The sequence below is a fragment of the Meriones unguiculatus genome, chromosome 11 (assembly GCF_030254825.1).
Source record: "Meriones unguiculatus strain TT.TT164.6M chromosome 11, Bangor_MerUng_6.1, whole genome shotgun sequence".
In the NCBI taxonomy this organism is placed as follows: Eukaryota; Metazoa; Chordata; class Mammalia; order Rodentia; family Muridae; genus Meriones; species Meriones unguiculatus.
In genome coordinates, this window is record NC_083359.1 from 25438912 (window position 1) to 25457213 (window position 18302).

The following is an 18302-nucleotide window of genomic DNA, read 5'->3' on the forward strand; positions in this document are numbered from 1 at the left end:
AAATTTAGGCTAACATTAGCATCGTATTAGCCTGATATTACCCAAAGGTGAATAGAAATACAGGAGGCCCTGGGTTCTTATCAGTGTCTTCCTTGATGCTGAGACTAGCACTAAGTTCTTCAGAGCTTCCTTCATATCTTCTTCATGTCTCTAAATGTGTCTGTACTGGCCATAGATACATAACACTGCTTGTGTCAGGATATTACATTCTTATTGGTTGTCACAAAAGCCAATGTGCCTATATGCAGCTTTGGTTTAAGAGTAAAAAGATAACAAGCTCATATTTTGCATTGTAGGGCCTGGTCCCCCTGGATCAGGCCACAAGAACAGGAAATATTCAATTCATCTTGGTATCCAAAATGTTAAATATAGAAATAAATTAATAAATACATAAATTACTCAAATTACTTAAATATTTCAATAGCATAAGACCAAGAGTACACTAAAACATCTCTACATAAATTAGCTCATCCTCTCAGGATGCATTTAAACATTTAAATGTAGAAATTATAGCAAAGGTGTCATTATGAACCTAAAAAACTGGAAAAAAGCCAGTCAAGCAGAAAATCACTTGGGGGGGGGGGTGGTGTCTCTTCCAGAATGAGTTGAAAATTTTCTTTCCTAATTTCTTCCACTTTTTTTTTCCTTCTTCCAAAGTTGCATTCTGGGATTGGACCCTGTAAAGGAATGTGTGTAAGTCCACGTTGGTGATAAGTGTAGCTTCAATGTCCTATTTCTTCCCACACATTCTTACCCAGCCATTGGATCTTGAGGGGGGGACGGTTCCCTGTGAGAAGGCCCAGCCCTTCCTTACAGGGCTTGAAATTCAGCTGGTTTCATGCTTGCCAGGGGCTCTCTCGAAATATTTTTTTTTTAAAGGGGGCATCTGATCAGGAAATTTTCTTATTACAAACAGTTCAGTGGTCCTAAGGTTCCAATTTCTGTCCACTTCCAAGTCCTCCTTCCTCTGACCTCTGGTTTCCTCCCCATCTGGTCTTGCTTGCCTTTCCCCATACAAGGGTAGGACCCATGCCTGTGCTCCTTATTGCAATATCCTTGGGCTCAGGACAGTTCCTGACCTAACGTAGATATCAAAATTAATATCTGCTCATGAACAAATGTGTTTCTGACTCTGGTGTCCCTACGCCAGGAACTCCACCCCATCTCTCACAAGCCGCCCCTCGTTGACCTCCATCAGGACCGCTGGACATTCTGGTGTGGCCGGGCTTCGTGGATCTGCTCACCTATTTGCAGGGCACGCACGCATGTTTGCTATACAAAGAATTGTAGTAGCGATCCTGAGCCTCCACGCAGACTCTTCCATCTTTGCACCGGACTTTGGTGGAGGTCGTGTCTACTAGCCATGTGCCATTCTGCAAAGGGGAGAAAAGTTAGGTGCGTTGGCAATACAAGGCAGACTGGCATGTTCCTGCAGAACATCACCTCTGTAAACAGTGTCCAGTGTTGTCTTTGGGCGCTACCCTTGCACCACCTGCTGGCAGAAGCTGTAAACAGAGGTGTGTGTGTGTGTGTGTGTGTGTGTGTGTGTCCTCCCTTGTCCCAGAACAGGCATTGTAATTCAGCCTTTACCTAGTTTCTGGGAGTTAGAATTCAGGTCTTCATGCTTTAGCATGGCTCAGCCATCTCCCTGGCCTCACTTTTCTGTTTAGTAAGCTCCAACAGAAATGGTTTCTTCCACTTTTGCTCTCTCTGAATAGTAGCCTTGCCTCAAGGCCTCATGGGCAATCACTCCAGTATGAGGCTGAGGTTGGGACTGAGACCAACCTCCCTTAGCTGTCATCTGGCTATCAAGAAATACTCTCCCCTGCATCTGTCAGCTTATAAATGTGACTTCAAATCTTGGCACCACTACTAAACAGCCGTGGAGCTTCAGGAAAATGTCTTTGGCTCTCTGTCTCTCTCCTAATTTATGAATAGGTCCCAAGATAATGTCTGCCTCTTATTGCAGCAGGCAAATACAATATTTATCTAAAAAATGCTTAGAAAGTTTCTAGCAAATAGAAACTGCTCAACTTCATCTATTTAAGATATGCATATTAAATACATACACACAGAGCTGAAATCTAGCAAGATTTTAGGTAGGTAACATTAAAATCTGTTTCGAAATAGCCGGATTTTTCTGCTCCTGTTTTTAGGGCATGATTGAATCTCTGAGCTAAATTGTTACCGAATTCTCAATGTAAGTAGGGAAAAAAAAAAAAGCCTTTGCTCTGTGACTTTAAATGCTCTGTAAAACTGTCCCCTAAGCCTTGCAAAAGATCACTGTGTAAGGGCCAGAAGGCAGGAAAGCCACCATACTAGCCTGTGTAAGTGTGGACACCTTGCTTGGCAAAATAATTGCATAGTATATTGAAGAAGTAGGGATTATTTATATTGGGTGAGACCGAGCACCAATGTTCTAGCATTTATTATCTTATTATTATTATTATATTTGTTATAGTCACTCAGTTGAAGCAATCATTTTAGGCTTCTGGATCCCAGGTCTCTATATCATGGACAATTTTAGTTGAGGATTGCTGGTTGACTGAACTGGAGGAATTGGGATGGTTGGGGTAACTCCCTTTTCCTCTTGCAGACTGTCGCTGCTTTAGCAGGGTTCTGTCGCTGCTTTAGAACTCACAGCCCCTCTGAGCTTCACTCTTCTCTGTGAAGAGGTGACAGTAATACTGGCTGCCTTCTGGCCTTTGTGTGGGTTGGGCATGATACACATGGAGAGCAGCCCTTAGCACAGTTCTGGGCCTGTAGCAAGCACCTGATTGTTAGGATCTTTACATTGTCCCCAACGTGGGCTACATAATCCTCACCTGTATACATGCGTTCCTCATCTTATTTTCTTTATTGCTATTTGTGTTCCTCATCTTATTTTCTTTATTGCTCTCGGTCCAAACACAGAACTTGAGGGCGAAGTAGGAATGGGGGGTGCTCCAGGAGTCAGGGTACTCCCAGCTGACCTCCACCTTATCGTTCTTCAAAGGTTTCACCTTCAGGTTCTTGGGAGGGTCCGGTGTGACTGCAGAAGAAGACGGGCATCTTGGTTATCCTGGCAGGGCTTTGGAGCCAGGGTTTAGGCTTCTGATTCTGACTGACTGAGCCATCCACTTTTTAGTCTCTAGGATAGCTCCTTCTAGGGCAGCCCCTGTGAGGGACCCCTGCTGCTGCTGAGGCTGTTGCTTTCATAGGAGGAAGTCGCCATTATTGGCCACATTCTATATTTTAGAACCTTTTATTCACTGTACAGACTGGCAGTCCCTGATGCTCGAGTCATTCTGCTTAATAAAGACTGGTCTCGGGCTCTTCCACCAGGGACACCCTGTCTGCATTTGATCCTTCACTTTAAGCATGTAGTTGACCCCAAACTCATAGTCCACTGTGTACCACCACACAGTGGCCTCTGTGTGAGGATACACTGCATGTCATGATCTTCAGGTGGCAATTTTCTTCTAGATGGAGCGACTTCTCTGGAGTGTGCTCCAGCTTAAGAAGCTTAGTTCCATTCCACGCAATGGCCATCTTGTCCCTGGTGGACACTTCACAAATACCCCTTGTAGTGTGGTTAATACCATCAACATCTTTGCTTTAGGCCTCTGTGGAGTGTCATCTCCTCAGAGGTTACCTCTTTGGCCACCCCACTCTGTGAACACTCCCGCCCATGACAGACTTTCTGCAAATTCTGCATCAATTTCTCTAATCCTACCACATTCTATCAAGATGACCATTCCATGAATATGTGGTAAAGGAAATGAGGAATGACAAACTCTCTGTCTGTTGATTTAAAAGTATATGTCCAAGGGAATGAGCGTGTGTGAGTGTGTGTATGTGTGTATACTTGAATGCTAGAGAAAAATGACTAGTGAAAATTGCAATTGGTAGGGAAGTTCTAGCTCCGAGAATAGGTGATATGCTCCAGTGACTCTTGGATTCATCATGTCAGCAACCTGGGTAGCAGATTAGGCATGGCGCAAAATGCCTGCTTACGTCGGGCAGATCTGGGTCTGGGCTGCTCTCTGTGAGATTTGAAATCTGGGGAAAGGCGGCTTAACCCTTCAATTTCTTCCTATGTAAAATGCAGACAGTAGTGTCCATATCATGCTTTTGAGGAGGTTGCAGAAGGAAAAAGAATGCAGGTAAGTTCTATACCTCCAGGGTATTATGAACACGTGGCAAAGAGCATCTTTGCTCCCCAAACATCTTTGCTTCCCAAGCACACGATCGCATGAGAAACTCACTGATGTCTCTGATGAAGAAGCTGGTGCTGTAGTTCTCATATTTATTCTGCTCCTGTGCCTCCAGCACCAGGCCAATGGGCACAGTCTCCTCTGCAGTTGGGCAGGTGATGTCCTCCTGGCACGTCACTGAGTACTGCTTAAGCTTACCATCCTTTTCATCCCCTTTGACTTTCTCTGCGGTCAGAGACACAGCTCCACACGTCACTGCTCGGGAGTCAGGGGAACTGGCCAAGACAGAAAGAGTTCTGTGTTATAGATCAGAGAACACATGCCTGGTAACTACAATCTGAGGACAGACCTGGTTAGAGTTCTCCTATGGGTTTAAAAAAAAACCCAAACCAAAACCAAACAGCCTTTTCCAGGCGCAGAAGCTTAGTTGTAAGAGACTAAAACTTACAGCTTGGGGACCTAAATGAACTTGAAAATGTTTTAATGCAAGAGAGGCTGCTTCAATCCCCTTGCTGAAAACTTAAATTTTCCTACATCATAAAGTTAACAGGCACTAATTAGAAATAATTAAAATGACAAAGATGCTTGTAAAGAAAACATTCGTGTCCCTGCAATCCCTGTTTTAACTCAAATCTGAGTTCCAGACATAGATATTATTCATAGTTTGTTAATTCTAGAGTTTTTCAATGACTATTTAAGATAAACATATATACACATACATGCACATACATATTTTTATCCAAATAGTAACATGGCTTTAAACAAAATAACAAGAAAATTACCTATGTGTGAGTATGTAACCATCTTTTTCCTCTCTGAGAAAGGGAGTTCTTTTGTGGTGGAGTTCTCTAAGCAGAACACTTAAGTTGGATTATTTATTTCAACAAGTGTACATTAATGCTCTGTTTGAGAATTCATTTGCTAATTATGCAAAATATCTTAGAATTTCTTATCTGAGCACCAGTATCTTCATGAACACACGTAAGATTTCTCTAGTGAGAAAATTTATCGTACTTGTCCATTTGTTTTTAAACTCATACAGGTCTGGCATGTTACTAGAGGTAGCCACCCTGCAGTTATGTGGGCTTCCTAAGGGGCCACCTTTACCAGCTCAAAAAAAAAAAAAAAAATCTCCTATGAGCCACAAGCAAGGACTCTGATGTCACCCTGAACCATTATTTTCCTTAGTTATGTTTAAGTCATAGCAAATTCAGGCTGAAGATGGGAATATGAGTCCCCAATGCACTCATTCAGATAGTCGTAGAGCCTGGTGCTTATTCTGCTTCATGGCTCAGGGAGTTAGCTGGATTTAATTGCCAACTGAAGTCAGCTGTAGAACAGCCCGACGCACCAGCCCTGCAATCCTGGGAAAATGGTTTCTTAGGGAATCCCAAGTGGTTTGGACAAACTGAACTTCAGAATATAGGTGTTGGTGGGGTGGAAAGAAGTTGATAAGGCTCTGGAAAAAATCTCAGAAGCTCTCAGAGGCTTCTGGGATCTGTTTCAGGGCTTCCAAGAGCAAGGCCGCAGAGCCCTTGTCTTTTTGACGTAAGGTAGACTTTTGGCAAGTTGTTTGCAGCTGTGGGTTCTTCTTAATTTCTCCCCTCTGTGCTGGGGGCCGTAATGAAGCTCTGCCAGGCAATTTGGATGAGTGGATTCAAACTCGCCAGAAAACTCTTTTCAGCGGGCTGGCTTAAAGCTCCTTATTACTTCCTTGGGCAAGTGGAGGGAAGTTGAAAGAAATACGGGCTTGACTCTGCTGTTCCTTTACCATTCACTGATAATCCGCAGACAGTTTGCACTTATTTTCTTTATGAAATTGGTCTAAAAAAATGTTAAGGAACCAGAACAGCTCTCTTACCTACTGCTGTTCTTGATGCTGAACTTCAAGTCAGTCCTTTCCACCAGCCAAGAGCACGTGAAACGCCCGGAGTAATTTGCTGCCTCACATTTCAGGAAAGTCTGATTTTCGGAATCTATATTTGAAAAGAAAACAAACAAACATAAAAAGAATTGTTATTTACAATTTTTTTTCTAGTAAAGAAAGTTTTTTTTCTTTTTTAAATTTATTTATTGTGGGTGAATCACAGGCCACTAAATGGCACAAGGGCGAGGTTTCTGGAGACAAGGTCTCATGTAGGTTGGGCTGGCTACGTAGAAGGACCTAAGCCTCCTGATACTTCTGTTTCCATCTCCCAATTGCCTTTGTGGTACTAAAGATCAAACACAGGGCCTTGTATATGCTGGGCAAAGTGCTCTACTCCTAAAACTACATTTTTTTTTTTTTTTTTGTCTGACATTCTTCCATCGGCTTCCTTGGATTAGGCTGCTTTGTTGGCATGCATTTCGGCATAGGCCGGTAATGTCTGGGTAGGACACTGATTCTTCAGAGCATGATAGACTGCAGCACTTCCTTTACATCCAAGAGAGAAATATTCTTTTTCTTTTCCAAAATCGTTACCCCAGTACTGAGTTATCAACTGAACACATAGCCTAACTTTTAACAGATATCTAGCAGTATCTCTGTCACCCAAAGAAAGCCTGAGAACATGCATTCAGAAAGACAACTGAACTCTCTCTGAATCAGACAGAAATGGACCATAACCCAAGAATTTCGGGAAAGCCAAGGGAAACGGAGATTATAGGACTCACGTTTAGTCATTAACTGCACTAAATATGTCCTGCCTTTTCAAATTTTTAATTTTTTTGTAACTATTGGGAGGGACAATATGGGCTGGGAAGACAGTCAAGTTGATAAAGTGGCCTGGAAAACACAAGGACCGGAGTTCAGGCTCTAGTTAGGTAAAAAATGCCAAGAGTGATGGCATGCACTTGTAATCTCAGAACTGGAGAGGCAGAGACAGAAAGGTCTCCGAATGTCTCTTGACAGCCGGTCCAGCTTACAGGTGAGCTATGGGCCAGTAAAAGTTTCTGTCTCAAAAGACATGAGAAGCATTTCTGAGGATAATATCCAAGGTTGTCCTTTGCCCCCCTCCCCCATGTATCTGTACACACATGAACATACATGCGCACACACATGTACACACACTTATTTTTTTTAAAGGAGAGGTAAAAGAAAAACACTATCCCAGGGAATGGGAATTACTTTTATCCTGCTTTAAGATCTCATTGGACCAATATCCGTTTTTCTTCTTGTGGAGCAGCAGACGGAAGTGGCTGAGGGTCTGGTCTCCTTTGTGGCAGGTATATTGACCAGCTTCATTGAAGTCTTTGACTTCGATGGTCACGGTTTTTCCAGATTGCTCTACTTTGGTCGTCTGGTCTTTGGTCCAGGTGATATCACCCTCTTCAGAAGTGTCACAGGTGAGGACCACGCTTTCATTCGCACCGCTCCTCCAGTCCATCTCTACAACATAAACTGGAGAGAACCAGCAGTGAAGACCTGGACCGTGAGCTTTATGAACTCCGGGACGAGGTTGCAGTCACTGCCTTGACATCCCCACTGCCCTCGAAACATCACAGCTCTCAAGAGTTTGGCAAAGGCTTGCTGAGATGGTCTTAGGGCATGGTGCCCTGTCTGGACTCAGGGTGACAGGACAGAGAAGCAGTTTTTAGAGCTGCCACCAAGTCCTTAATTGGCAGGTGGCCTACGATAATTAATCTCTGATTATTAAGGGGAGACCTTGAAAAGAGAAAGACGCAAACAGCGCAAGATTCAGAGGTTGTGGGGTTGGGGTTGGCATGAGAGGAAAAAAGCTTCCAGTTGCAGTTCACAAGGAAGACACCAGGGGGCAGTGTTAAAGCAGATTAACGCGTAAATTTTTTTTTTTTTTTTTTTTTTTTTTTTTTAACGCGTAAATTTAAAGCATAGGTGTGGAGGAAGAAAGACCAGAAATCCTGTCTTCTCTAAATGGCAAGGGGATTTTGAGCAACGGACTGAACTGTCAATAGCCTCAGAGTCCTGGCAAATGATAGGAACGATAGTATCTACGCTTGTAAGTTTGGCCGGATAGGTGTTTGTAAGGATAGGTGGGAAAAATCATGCATTAGTTACTGCAACTCTGTGCTAGCTTTATCATTAATATCATCATCATCATCATCATCATTATCAACATCCACAAACCAAAGAGCCAGGCAAATGCACTTAAAAAAAAAAAAGAAAAAAAGAAAACCTCTTACAATTATTGAGGAAGATTTACGTTTTTAGTCCCTTCTGCATGAAACTCATCAATGAAGATTGTTATTAGCTACCTTTTTCTTTCTTTCTTTTTCTTTTAAGCTAATTTACACTCTTATGAAGCAGTAGATAATGGTCTTCACATTTTTTTGGAGGAAGGTACTGATGCCAAAGGGCTGATGCCCAAGGGCAAGGTCCTATCAAGTGTGAAGTGTAATAAATGCTACAGTTCAGACCTTTTGTCTCCTGTGCTAGGCAATGGATATCCAATGACAGCTTCTAAAAGAGCCTCCAGGAATATATGCATAAGGTATTCTGGAGAGTATTAGAGCAAAGCTTCACGTCACAAAGCTTCAAAGATTACCCACATATCAACTACCAATCGAAAGAATAGCTTAATGCAATGGTCTTTAAGGCTTGGTTGTCTCCCAACTTCCATTATCAGCATCACCAAGAAACTCGTCAGTAATTCTTGTTCTTGGTTGCTAAGTCAGAAATGTGTTGGCTCCAGTGACCCATTTGTTAAGTCTTCTAGGTGATCTTAATGCCTGATTAAATATAGAAGGCACAAAGGTAAAAGAGCTTGGGGTTTGGAATGGCACGGCTATGAACCAGAATCAGCCAAAGGCCTCAAGAGAGCCTTGGATGTGGAAAGGGACATTGAGTTTAGTGTCATCATCTTATTTTGAAGAATTTCACTTTGTAGCTCAGACTGGCCAACAAACTCAGGGCCTTGACCTACCAAACTCAGGGATTACAGGCATGAACCAATAATGCACGAGTCTGATGTCATTATTTAAAAAATGAAAGTAAAATATTAGTGCTTTCTTTAGAAGGTGACAAATAAACTAATTTGTATGCAAGCTTAAGACAGTTCCTTTAAGTGCCCAGTGAATGGCGGCTTTGTGATTAGCATTCAAGCATAAAACATTGTGAAATGCAAAGCTCTCACTTTACAACTGTGGGCTTTGTAACTGCTGAATGGGAAGCAAAGATAAGAGGTAAAAATCACTTGGGCCAAACTCTTTGGAAATCATTAGCCTGAGTTGACACCAAATCACAGGAGTCTTTGGCTTCCTCCAGTTTCCCTTTGTCCTCTAGGCAACTGAACAGCACTACCAGTTATTTTCCTGTTAGAACCTGGACTCCTGTTAGAACCCCAGAAGACCTTGGCCCAAGGGCAGTTAAAGAACTTCTTGGGGATACTGGATTCCGAGCTTAGATATCTGCTGGGCTTCAGGCCATTACTCTGACCCCACCACAAGCCCTCTCCAGCTTTTTCATATTGATTTTTGGAAATTTCTGTGGTTTACCAGGTCAGAAGTAACTAAGGATTTAGCTCTGCCAGGGCCTCAGTTCCTTCCTCAGCACTCTTAAAAATCCCTATGTTGTAGACCTGGCTGTAGCAAAGGCTTTACTTAAAAAAGAGTCAAAATTTCTATTGGGGTGGTGGGGAAAGACTTCTTGAAATTATTATTTTTAAAACTGCATTTAATTCTTCTCTCTCTCTCTCTCTCTCTCTCTCTCTCTCTGTGTGTGTGTGTGTGTGTGTGTGTGTGTGTATACAAATACCACAGCTCTCGCCTGGAGATCAGAGGGCAGTTTAGAGGAACTGATCCTCTCCTTTGTCATGCAGATGCTAGCGATCAAGTCCAGGTCATCAGGCACCTCTTTCTGCTAAGTATCTTTCTCATCCTTGTGAATCTTCAGAATGAAATGACTGACCTCATTTTTTTTTTAAGGTACCAATTTTGGTATTGTACTCCCTGGGCTCGCAAAAGATTATTTCAAATCATCATCAGAAATCTTTTTACTTTTAATTTATGCTCATTTCCTCTTTACAGGCACAGGAAACTGTTGCTTCGTGCCCTCCTTGTAAAATTTTCTAGCATTTATGCACACAGGCTCTGAAGTGAGACTAAACTGGGATCAAGTCCTGTTCTGCACTTTGTGGGCAAGTTACTTAATCTCTGGAGCCTCAGTTTTCACCATCTGTAAAATGGAACACAGATATCTCCTCCTTTATATGGCTGTTGTGAAACTGACTGAGGTTCTGTGTTCAATAAATATTAAATATTACTATAGTACAGCTACATAAGCAGAAGTCATTGACATTATTACTTGCATTTCACGAAACATTTGAGATTCTGTCAGGAACACTTGAGGACTGAGTAGGTGGGCATTTGCTAAATGTGAGCTAGTACAGGGCAGAGAGTGCCCCGTTGCTATGCAACACTATTAGTCTACTAATAATCTGATCACCCTTGGGATAAAGGAAAGTTCAGAGGCAACAGTACTTGCTCATATTTATGTTTATTTTACCGTACGTCGTCTTCTGTATTCGTTAACAAACTCAATAGCCCATGTGGGCCATGCAATATTGAACACTCAGTTATGAAAACTGAGGCCATGAGGTTGCCCAGCTCAAGGTTTCAGATCAATACCTGGCAGAGCCACGATTTGAACCCAAGTCATTGTGGATGCCGATCCCATAGCATCTGGAGGAAAACCATCACAGTGTCCACGAGTGGACGATGCAGTGTGGAGGAACAGGAGACAGCGGAAGACAGACTTGTTACTGTTCAGATTCTCTACTAGGGAATTTCAGAAGGCTCATTTTCTAGTATTAAAGGCAAAGATCATATCTCCTTTTCCACAATAGTCTACCTGAAGCTCCTTTCCTGTTATCCAACGTGAAATCCGAACAAGGCAGAGATAGATGGATGTGGGGAGGCTCACCCTGCCTTTTCCCTGAGGAAGGGCTTTCCTGAGAAGACCCCATGGGTGGCTGCCCACTTCAGCTCCTTCCCCAGCAGGTTACCTGGAGCTCAGGCTTCGAACCTGGAGCTCCATAGAGAACAAGAAAAGACTGCTTACCATTTTTCTCCAGCTCCCATATGGCCATAAGTGGAGATGCCAGCAGAACCACAGCAAACCAGGAGATGGTTAGCTTCTGATGACACATCTGCATGGGGGAAGAGCAGGAGGAAGAGACAGAGTGAAAGAGAAGGAAAGGGCAGGAAAACAGGAGAGGAAATGTCAACCATTCTCTAATTAGCCAGACCTACATTCTATCCGTCTTCTAAATGTTGATTTTATTCTTTTCTCTTTTACAATGTCAGGCTAGGGTTATAGGAGGTTTATTCTATCTTCGGGTAAAAACATCTCCAAATGGAGAACTGGAGGGCACCTGGAGCTGAAAGAATCCTAAAGACCAGCCATTTGATATTTGTTTTACAAGTATTTATTTATTACTACTGTGTGTGTGTGTTCATTAGCATGTGTGAAGGGCAGGAGACACCTTTCTGAAGCTGGCTGTTTCCTTCCACTCAAACTCAGGTCACCAGGCTTATGGAGCAGGTAATTTTACCTGCCAAACTGTCTTACTGGTACCTACTATAACTCCTTCCTCCCTCTTCTTGACATAAAGGCTTAGCTCTGGCTGTCCTGGAATTCACTGTGTAGATAAGGCTAGCTTCAAACTCACAGAGATCTATCTGCCTCTGCCTCCCTGAGTGCTGGCATTAAAGGTAAGTGGCACCACCACACCTGGCTCATTATCTTTTTTTTTAAGGCTCAGAAACATAGCTTAGAGATGGAACATGGCTTCCCAGATCCACATCCAGGAGTCATTTACTTAGTTCTGACTGTAATATTAACATGATACCTAAAGAGCATTGAACAGAATGGAAAAAGCTTTCACCTATACTCTGCTTTCTAGCACCAACACTGTCGAGCTACAAATATTTACTTGGACAGGATGTGCTCTGCATTTGTTTCACTGCCCACTGAGCAATAGGCACAGGGATGTCTAGCTTAGGTGTGGGAAGGCTAATACAGGGGTAAACTTTCAAGTTTTGGCAAGGACCTGTACTAGATTAGGGTTTTTTTTTTTGTTCGTTTGTTTGTTTGTTTGTTTTTTTTCCTAGCAGAAATAACTACAAATTCCAAGCTTATTCTCTCCCTCACAACAAAACTCAGCATTTCTTAAGCTCAAGTGTATGTTTAACCTGGCCTTACCAGGGCTGCTGAATCTCAGCCCAGAGTGTATGATTTAACAGGTCTTAAGGGTTCCCGAAGCCGATGCTTCTGCTCCACGGAACACGGCATAAGAGGAAATGTGTCAGCCAGTAGTTAGGGTCGAAAACTCCTAAAATTCAAGGTGTTCTTTGGCAGAAGACCATAACGTATTGATTGACCCACCAGAAGTATGAAGTACATAAATCAGCCACCATCTTATCGTAACCCTGTCCAGATTAACACCCAGGGTTAGCAGAAACCTTTAGACTGTAAAGATTACACCCTACTCATAAATGCAGTTGAGATAATTAGTATCTAATTAATTCCCTTCAGAAACACCTCCTGTTGGAGGATGCCACCATCTGGCAGGGATGAGATTTCAGAGACTGCGTGTCTAACTCATATGAACTAAGGCTTAAATGTTCCAGGCAAATGCTTAAAAATGAGCAGGCGATGGTTAGAGTTGGTGGCTTCCTCAGAACTACTGCTAACCTTTGTGGACCTTCGTTACAAATGTCATCAATGACAGAGGCAGGACTAGAAGCCAGGCTTTGCCTGGGTCCGAGTTATCATATAGCCAAATACCAGCTGAAAACGGTGCTGGTTGGTACATTCATAGGCATGGCATCAAGCAGATGCAGGGTTGGAGTCTAGCCCTGCTACTTAGTCTCTGTGGGATGTTGGTCTAGTGCCACTGAGCTGTACTGTCCTTATATAAAAAGACATAATAAAGGTGTGTGTGGTCTTAAAGGGCTTTCAGCTATGCAGTGAGATGACAGGCAACTGATGGCATGTTACCTTGCACTAGCAGAAGAGCCAAAAGGAAAAAAAAAAAAAAAGAAAGAAATTCTTTGTATATAGTGGGTTGAAACATAAAAATCTGCCAGGTGGTAGAGAGAAATGCCTAGAGGAGGTGGTGTAATTATACATGTCTGTAAAACCCAGACGGCAGAACTCTGGGATGGGAAAAAGGCAGAGATTCCTGCCATCTCCTGGTGATCCCTTCGTACGCTATCAACACAGCGATTTTCCCCTCGGCTACATGTCAGGCATTTCCTCCGTGGGCCTCAGGTGCATTTGAGCACTGCACGTGAACCCTATTTCAGGTCGAAGGGAGCCCTGGCCCCGGTCTGTGGAACAACAGCATCAGCCACATCTTAGATCACAGAAGACCAGCAGAGGGTGGAGATGTCACCTCTTAGTATGTTGCCAAGCTTTGGCTCTCTGGCTGCTGGACAGATGCTGGGGAGCCATAACCCTCTCACTCCACAATCCTTCCACTCGGTAAGCGTAGGCAATTCGGTTTGTCTGTTTGTTTGTTCTCACATGATTTCACTTGTTTTCTAAATTTCTGAAATTCTTGTGCAAAGGACACAAGAACCCTGGGTAAGCAAATGCTCCTAACACCACCACCAGCCGAGGCACAGGGCACCTGGGTGGACATCCCTTTTGCAAATTTCATTTTGTTTTTTTTTAAACAAAAAAAGAGGAACGGTATTTAAAAATAAAAATGCTCGGAAACAACAATACATGGTACAGATGGCATGGGTGGCATGGGCAAGGGGCCCTGATTCTAGAGCCAAACAGACCTCAGTCCGCCACCTGTGAATGATGTGATCCTGACAAGTTTTGTTGACTTCCTCAAACCTTATTCTCCTATACTGTAAAACAGGGACCCTGTCAGGATAGGAGTTCATAAAATGATCCTTAGAAAGTGCCATCTTGGTCCCCAAAATGAAAACAGGACCCCCAATACCTACGCTTCTTTTTCAGCATTACTGAGGCAGCAATAATTTGATTACACCATCAATGTCTATCCTGTATTGAGGTCTGATGGCAGGGGTCATGTCTGTCTTATCTTATATGCAGAGCCTATTTTAGAGGGGTTCCGTAGATTGTTGTTGCAATAATCATAGCAGTCCGGATCTCAGCAAAATTAACTCTCTGTGGAGACCTAACCTCATCTTGAAATGCCTTGCTTTGACAAATTGAGCCATCGGCTGAAGTTCAGTGATCCTTATGTAAGAACAAGATGTCAGACTGACCCTTCTGGTGCCCATGATTTCACCTGGGCAAGCAGATTAAAAACCAGCCCATAAGGATGACCTTTCTCACACATTTTAGAATCCTTTAGGAAGAAGTTTTGAACATGACCAAGGCTTTTCAGTTTTGAAGAGGTGGAGAAGTTACTTAAAATCTGAAAGAACCACAGAAACCAGCTATCCAGTTTGATGATCACAGCTGACTCTAGAAGCCGACATGCAGGTAGGGAAAAAGCAAGTAGGACAATTCAGATACTAGTTTAAACTTTAAGGGGTGCCTGAAAGGCTTTTAAAAAGTTATCGCTATTAAGGCAAGAACAGAACCTAACTATACTCTCTAACAGATACGCATTAATGCTTAAGAACATGTCTGCATGTGTCTAAACAGACAAAGCAAACCTTTCTGTCAGATACACATCTGTTCACAGGCTTTGGCATACATTATTAACACATCTTTTTATTTTTATTTTTCCTGAGAGAAGGTCTCAAACTCATTATGTAGCTGGAACCAGCCTTAAACTCCTGTACATTCTGCCCACTGCCTCCAAAATTCAGGTATACAACATCACACTAGCTGACTTTTTAAATGTAAGTAGCTGACTATTAAAATGAATATTCTGTCTCCTCTGTCTCCATAGTACCTAGTTTTTAGCAGTAGGCAAAGCCATCTGAGATGCTTCCAGAACCCCCTTAGCCCCACTCCCATGCTGCCAGGTTCAAAGTAGCTTGCCCGGTTGGCTGTACCTAGACAGCCTTTAGGCTCAGCAGATTAGTGGCAGGGAGCAGGAGAGTGCTTACCTTGCTTTGCTGTAGGCTGCCTGGTCTGATGTGCTTGGACCACTCACTGTTCCTTCTGCTGCTGTGACTGCCCCCGGAGCTTATATACTCTGCTCCTACAGAACTTTCTGATGGAAACCCAAACTAGAAACTGACTGGTCCCCATTGCAACACTGAAAACTAATGTCAAAACATTCTGGGGGAATTTTAAGAAGTTCCTCCCCCCTCCTTGTCTCCCTGAGTGTATCCACCACACAGGGAACGAACACAGACATCGAAATCCCAGGTAAGAGGAAATGATTTCGGGGTGTGGAAAAAGGAAGGAGATGGAGATGCTAATTTCTGTTTACATCATGCCCAAGGTGAGTAGAGGTAACAGTTTCCAACCTCCCTGGATTCCACGCACTGAGGAAAAAGGAAGGTCGGGCCCCAAACTGCGTTCATGGTTCCTGTCACAGTCAAACAACTAGGTGCTATGGGGTTCAAAGCCTAATCTACAGTTCTGAGGTCAAGGTGGATGATATGAGTGGCAAAGAGCCTAGCGTATCTGGGCCACCTTTCTCTCTGTTTTCTAGTTAACAGCTGAGTTTCAGAAGCCATCACCACCTGTTTGGCTCCGTACGACCTCCCCACCTCCACACACACCTCTGTTGTCTGTATCCAGAGCAGCCCTGGGGTTCATTGTGTTTGGAGTCGTTTCCTGTGCTCGTAGGCCCTTACTCATGGCCCGAGCTAGTCACAGGCAAGCATACAGATGACCTAAGCCATACACAAAAGTCACTGTTTTGGGTATCCAGACTATATTCTCATTTCATTAATCACATATCTTTGGTACTAGAAACAACGTGCAATTTCTCCTTTTGAGGGATTTAAACCTGCAAAGAGGTGTACAACCGCGTACAGTGATGTCACCTCCCTTCCCCATCTGCTCTCGGAGACTTCAGTTCTTTCACATCCAATGCTCACGAGGATGTGGACCACTCTCAGAGCCACCGATAGAGGGCGCACCAGCGAGGACATCCTCGCAGTTGGGATGCGTTTCTTTCCTGTCCCAGGCGGCGGCGTTGATCCTGGCCGCCTGGGAAGTTCCTAGGGCTGAGGCTGGACGCCGCTGGGTTTCGGGCGGTGTAAATTTCCGGTCTAGCTTTCATCGAAGTCTGCCTAGGGGGAAAAACGGGAAACTCGGGCGAGAACTGCGGAGCTTCCCAGCCGCACACTTCCTCACTCCCGCAGCTCAGCTGCAATCCCTTTGGTCCTGACTGGTTTACAAGCTGAGGGTGGAGACATCAGCCATATAGCAAGGCAGCTAGTGGCCTTCCTCAACTTTGACTCCTTGGCTTGGAGTGAAACTGGTTTTGTGTACAAGATTATTCTTAAGTGAGCAAAATAGGTTTCACTGCATATTGGTAACTCTGTATAGTGTGTGTGTGTGTGTGCCTGTGTGTGTGTTTCACAACTGATGTAGGAGAGGCTTTCTGCAGTTTGCTTTGGTTGATTGTTATGATAGTATTAAATATTTAAGTATGTAACAACTTGTGTGTGTGTGTGTATCTGTAGTAAAGTTTGAAGTGCCCCCAACCAGTCACTAGAGGGTATGGAACAGCTAAGGCAGTATGACATTGACATGGTGATATATGACTGATAACATAAAATCTCAGTAAAACATAATGCGCTGGTTACGGCGAAGCTCTGAATACGGCCATAATCTCTGTGACTAAGATTGCTGGTCAGGCTGATCCTATGTGCAAAGCTCAGGCTCAGCTCCACCCATCTTTCCCAAGGACTGATAGGGAGTTGGTTAGAACACGGTCTCTGGATGCTCCAAGAACTGGATCCAGCACCTTCCTGGCAAGCTGCTTAACCCCTCTTAGCCTCACAGCTACAGTGCAGGGTTAGCAAATGTCCCCTGAGCTTGGACTAGCTGTGATGACAAAAGGGGTTTCATGCTGTGTACCAAACAAAGCAATATAGGGCTGAAAAATAGCTCCTTGGGCTTATTTATTTGTTTTTACTTCACCCTGTCCACCCCTGGGGAGCTTGAGGTAGCTCATGGGGCTAGGTCAAAGACAGATAGAGGAAGAGAAAACACAAGAGGATGACATGCACAGTAACCGTGGGCCTCTCATGAAACTTCTTAGCTGTGGTTGAGCTCTTTTGGCTTGGAGCCTCCAGGCAGCCAAGACAAGAAAGATAAACTTGGCCTCACACCAGGAGCCTGTTTTGATGGTCCAGTTTATCCACAGGAGATGGAGTCCTCAAAGCCTCTCTGTGTATGACAACAAAATTTGGCTTGCAAGACCTCATACTAAGAAACTCATTCAGTAGACCTGGAGTAGGGGTGCAGGACTCCCCCTTCGAACTAGGGCACTTATGTATCAGGTCGTCCTATGTGGGTACCACAGCTGACATTTTGAGACATTCTACACACCTGAGTCCCATCGAATAACAAACACGACATCTGTTGCCTCACTCGGTTTTGATCATTCTGCAAGGCCAGCCAGCTCCAGGATGATGCCAGCTGACGCCCATTGACCTGATTTCTCTGAGGCGGTCTGTCAGCTCTTCTCAGATTACATCCAGATCCAGACACCACTGGCTCCTGGTGCTATTCTATGCAACAGGGAGGTTTGGTGATACAGAGTAGGTATGCTGAGCTATCAGGCCAATATTGTGATGATTAAGCTGTGGCAGGGAGCAGGGAGCCCGTTCCCTTGCAACTGAGAATCATTGGAAGAAATTTTTTTTTTTTTTTAAACCAAAAAGCCACATCCCTTACCAGGAGATGACTGTAAACCTTTAGTATACTTTTCAAACACAGTATAATCATGCATGCTTTAAAATGTCAGTATTTAGGCAATGGAACAAGACATGAATTCATGTTATTGTCAGAAATACAAAACCAAAAGTTTTGAATAAGAAGCTGAAGCTTTGATATGGACACTCCTAGCAGTCTCTATGTTTTGATGTGTGTTTCTCTAAGGCCCCCTGAGCGCCCTGTATATATTTATGTATTTGGCTATCTAAGCAGGATTTTGCTATAGGCATGGTTCTGAAAATTCCATTTATGTCATGGTTGGGAACTGGACAAGTCTGAGTTACATCACGATTCAGGTTTCAAATATAGTTGCA

At 43.6% G+C, this 18302-nt stretch overlaps 1 protein-coding gene across 1 annotated transcript; it reads right to left on the reverse strand.

Annotated features, from left to right (window-relative positions):
• Positions 1-573: 573 nt before the first annotated feature.
• On the reverse strand, positions 574-15292 carry Il12b (interleukin 12B). The gene is made up of 8 exons (XM_021636686.2): positions 15195-15292; positions 11212-11299; positions 7303-7575; positions 6058-6172; positions 4248-4471; positions 2826-3031; positions 1245-1373; positions 574-677 (listed from the first exon to the last, which is right to left on the reverse strand). The coding sequence occupies exons 2-7, from the start codon at positions 11297-11299 to the stop codon at positions 1245-1247; spliced, it is 1035 nt and encodes a 344-aa protein (XP_021492361.1). The 5' UTR covers positions 15195-15292; the 3' UTR covers positions 574-677.
• Between the last annotated feature and the right edge of the window lie 3010 nt (positions 15293-18302).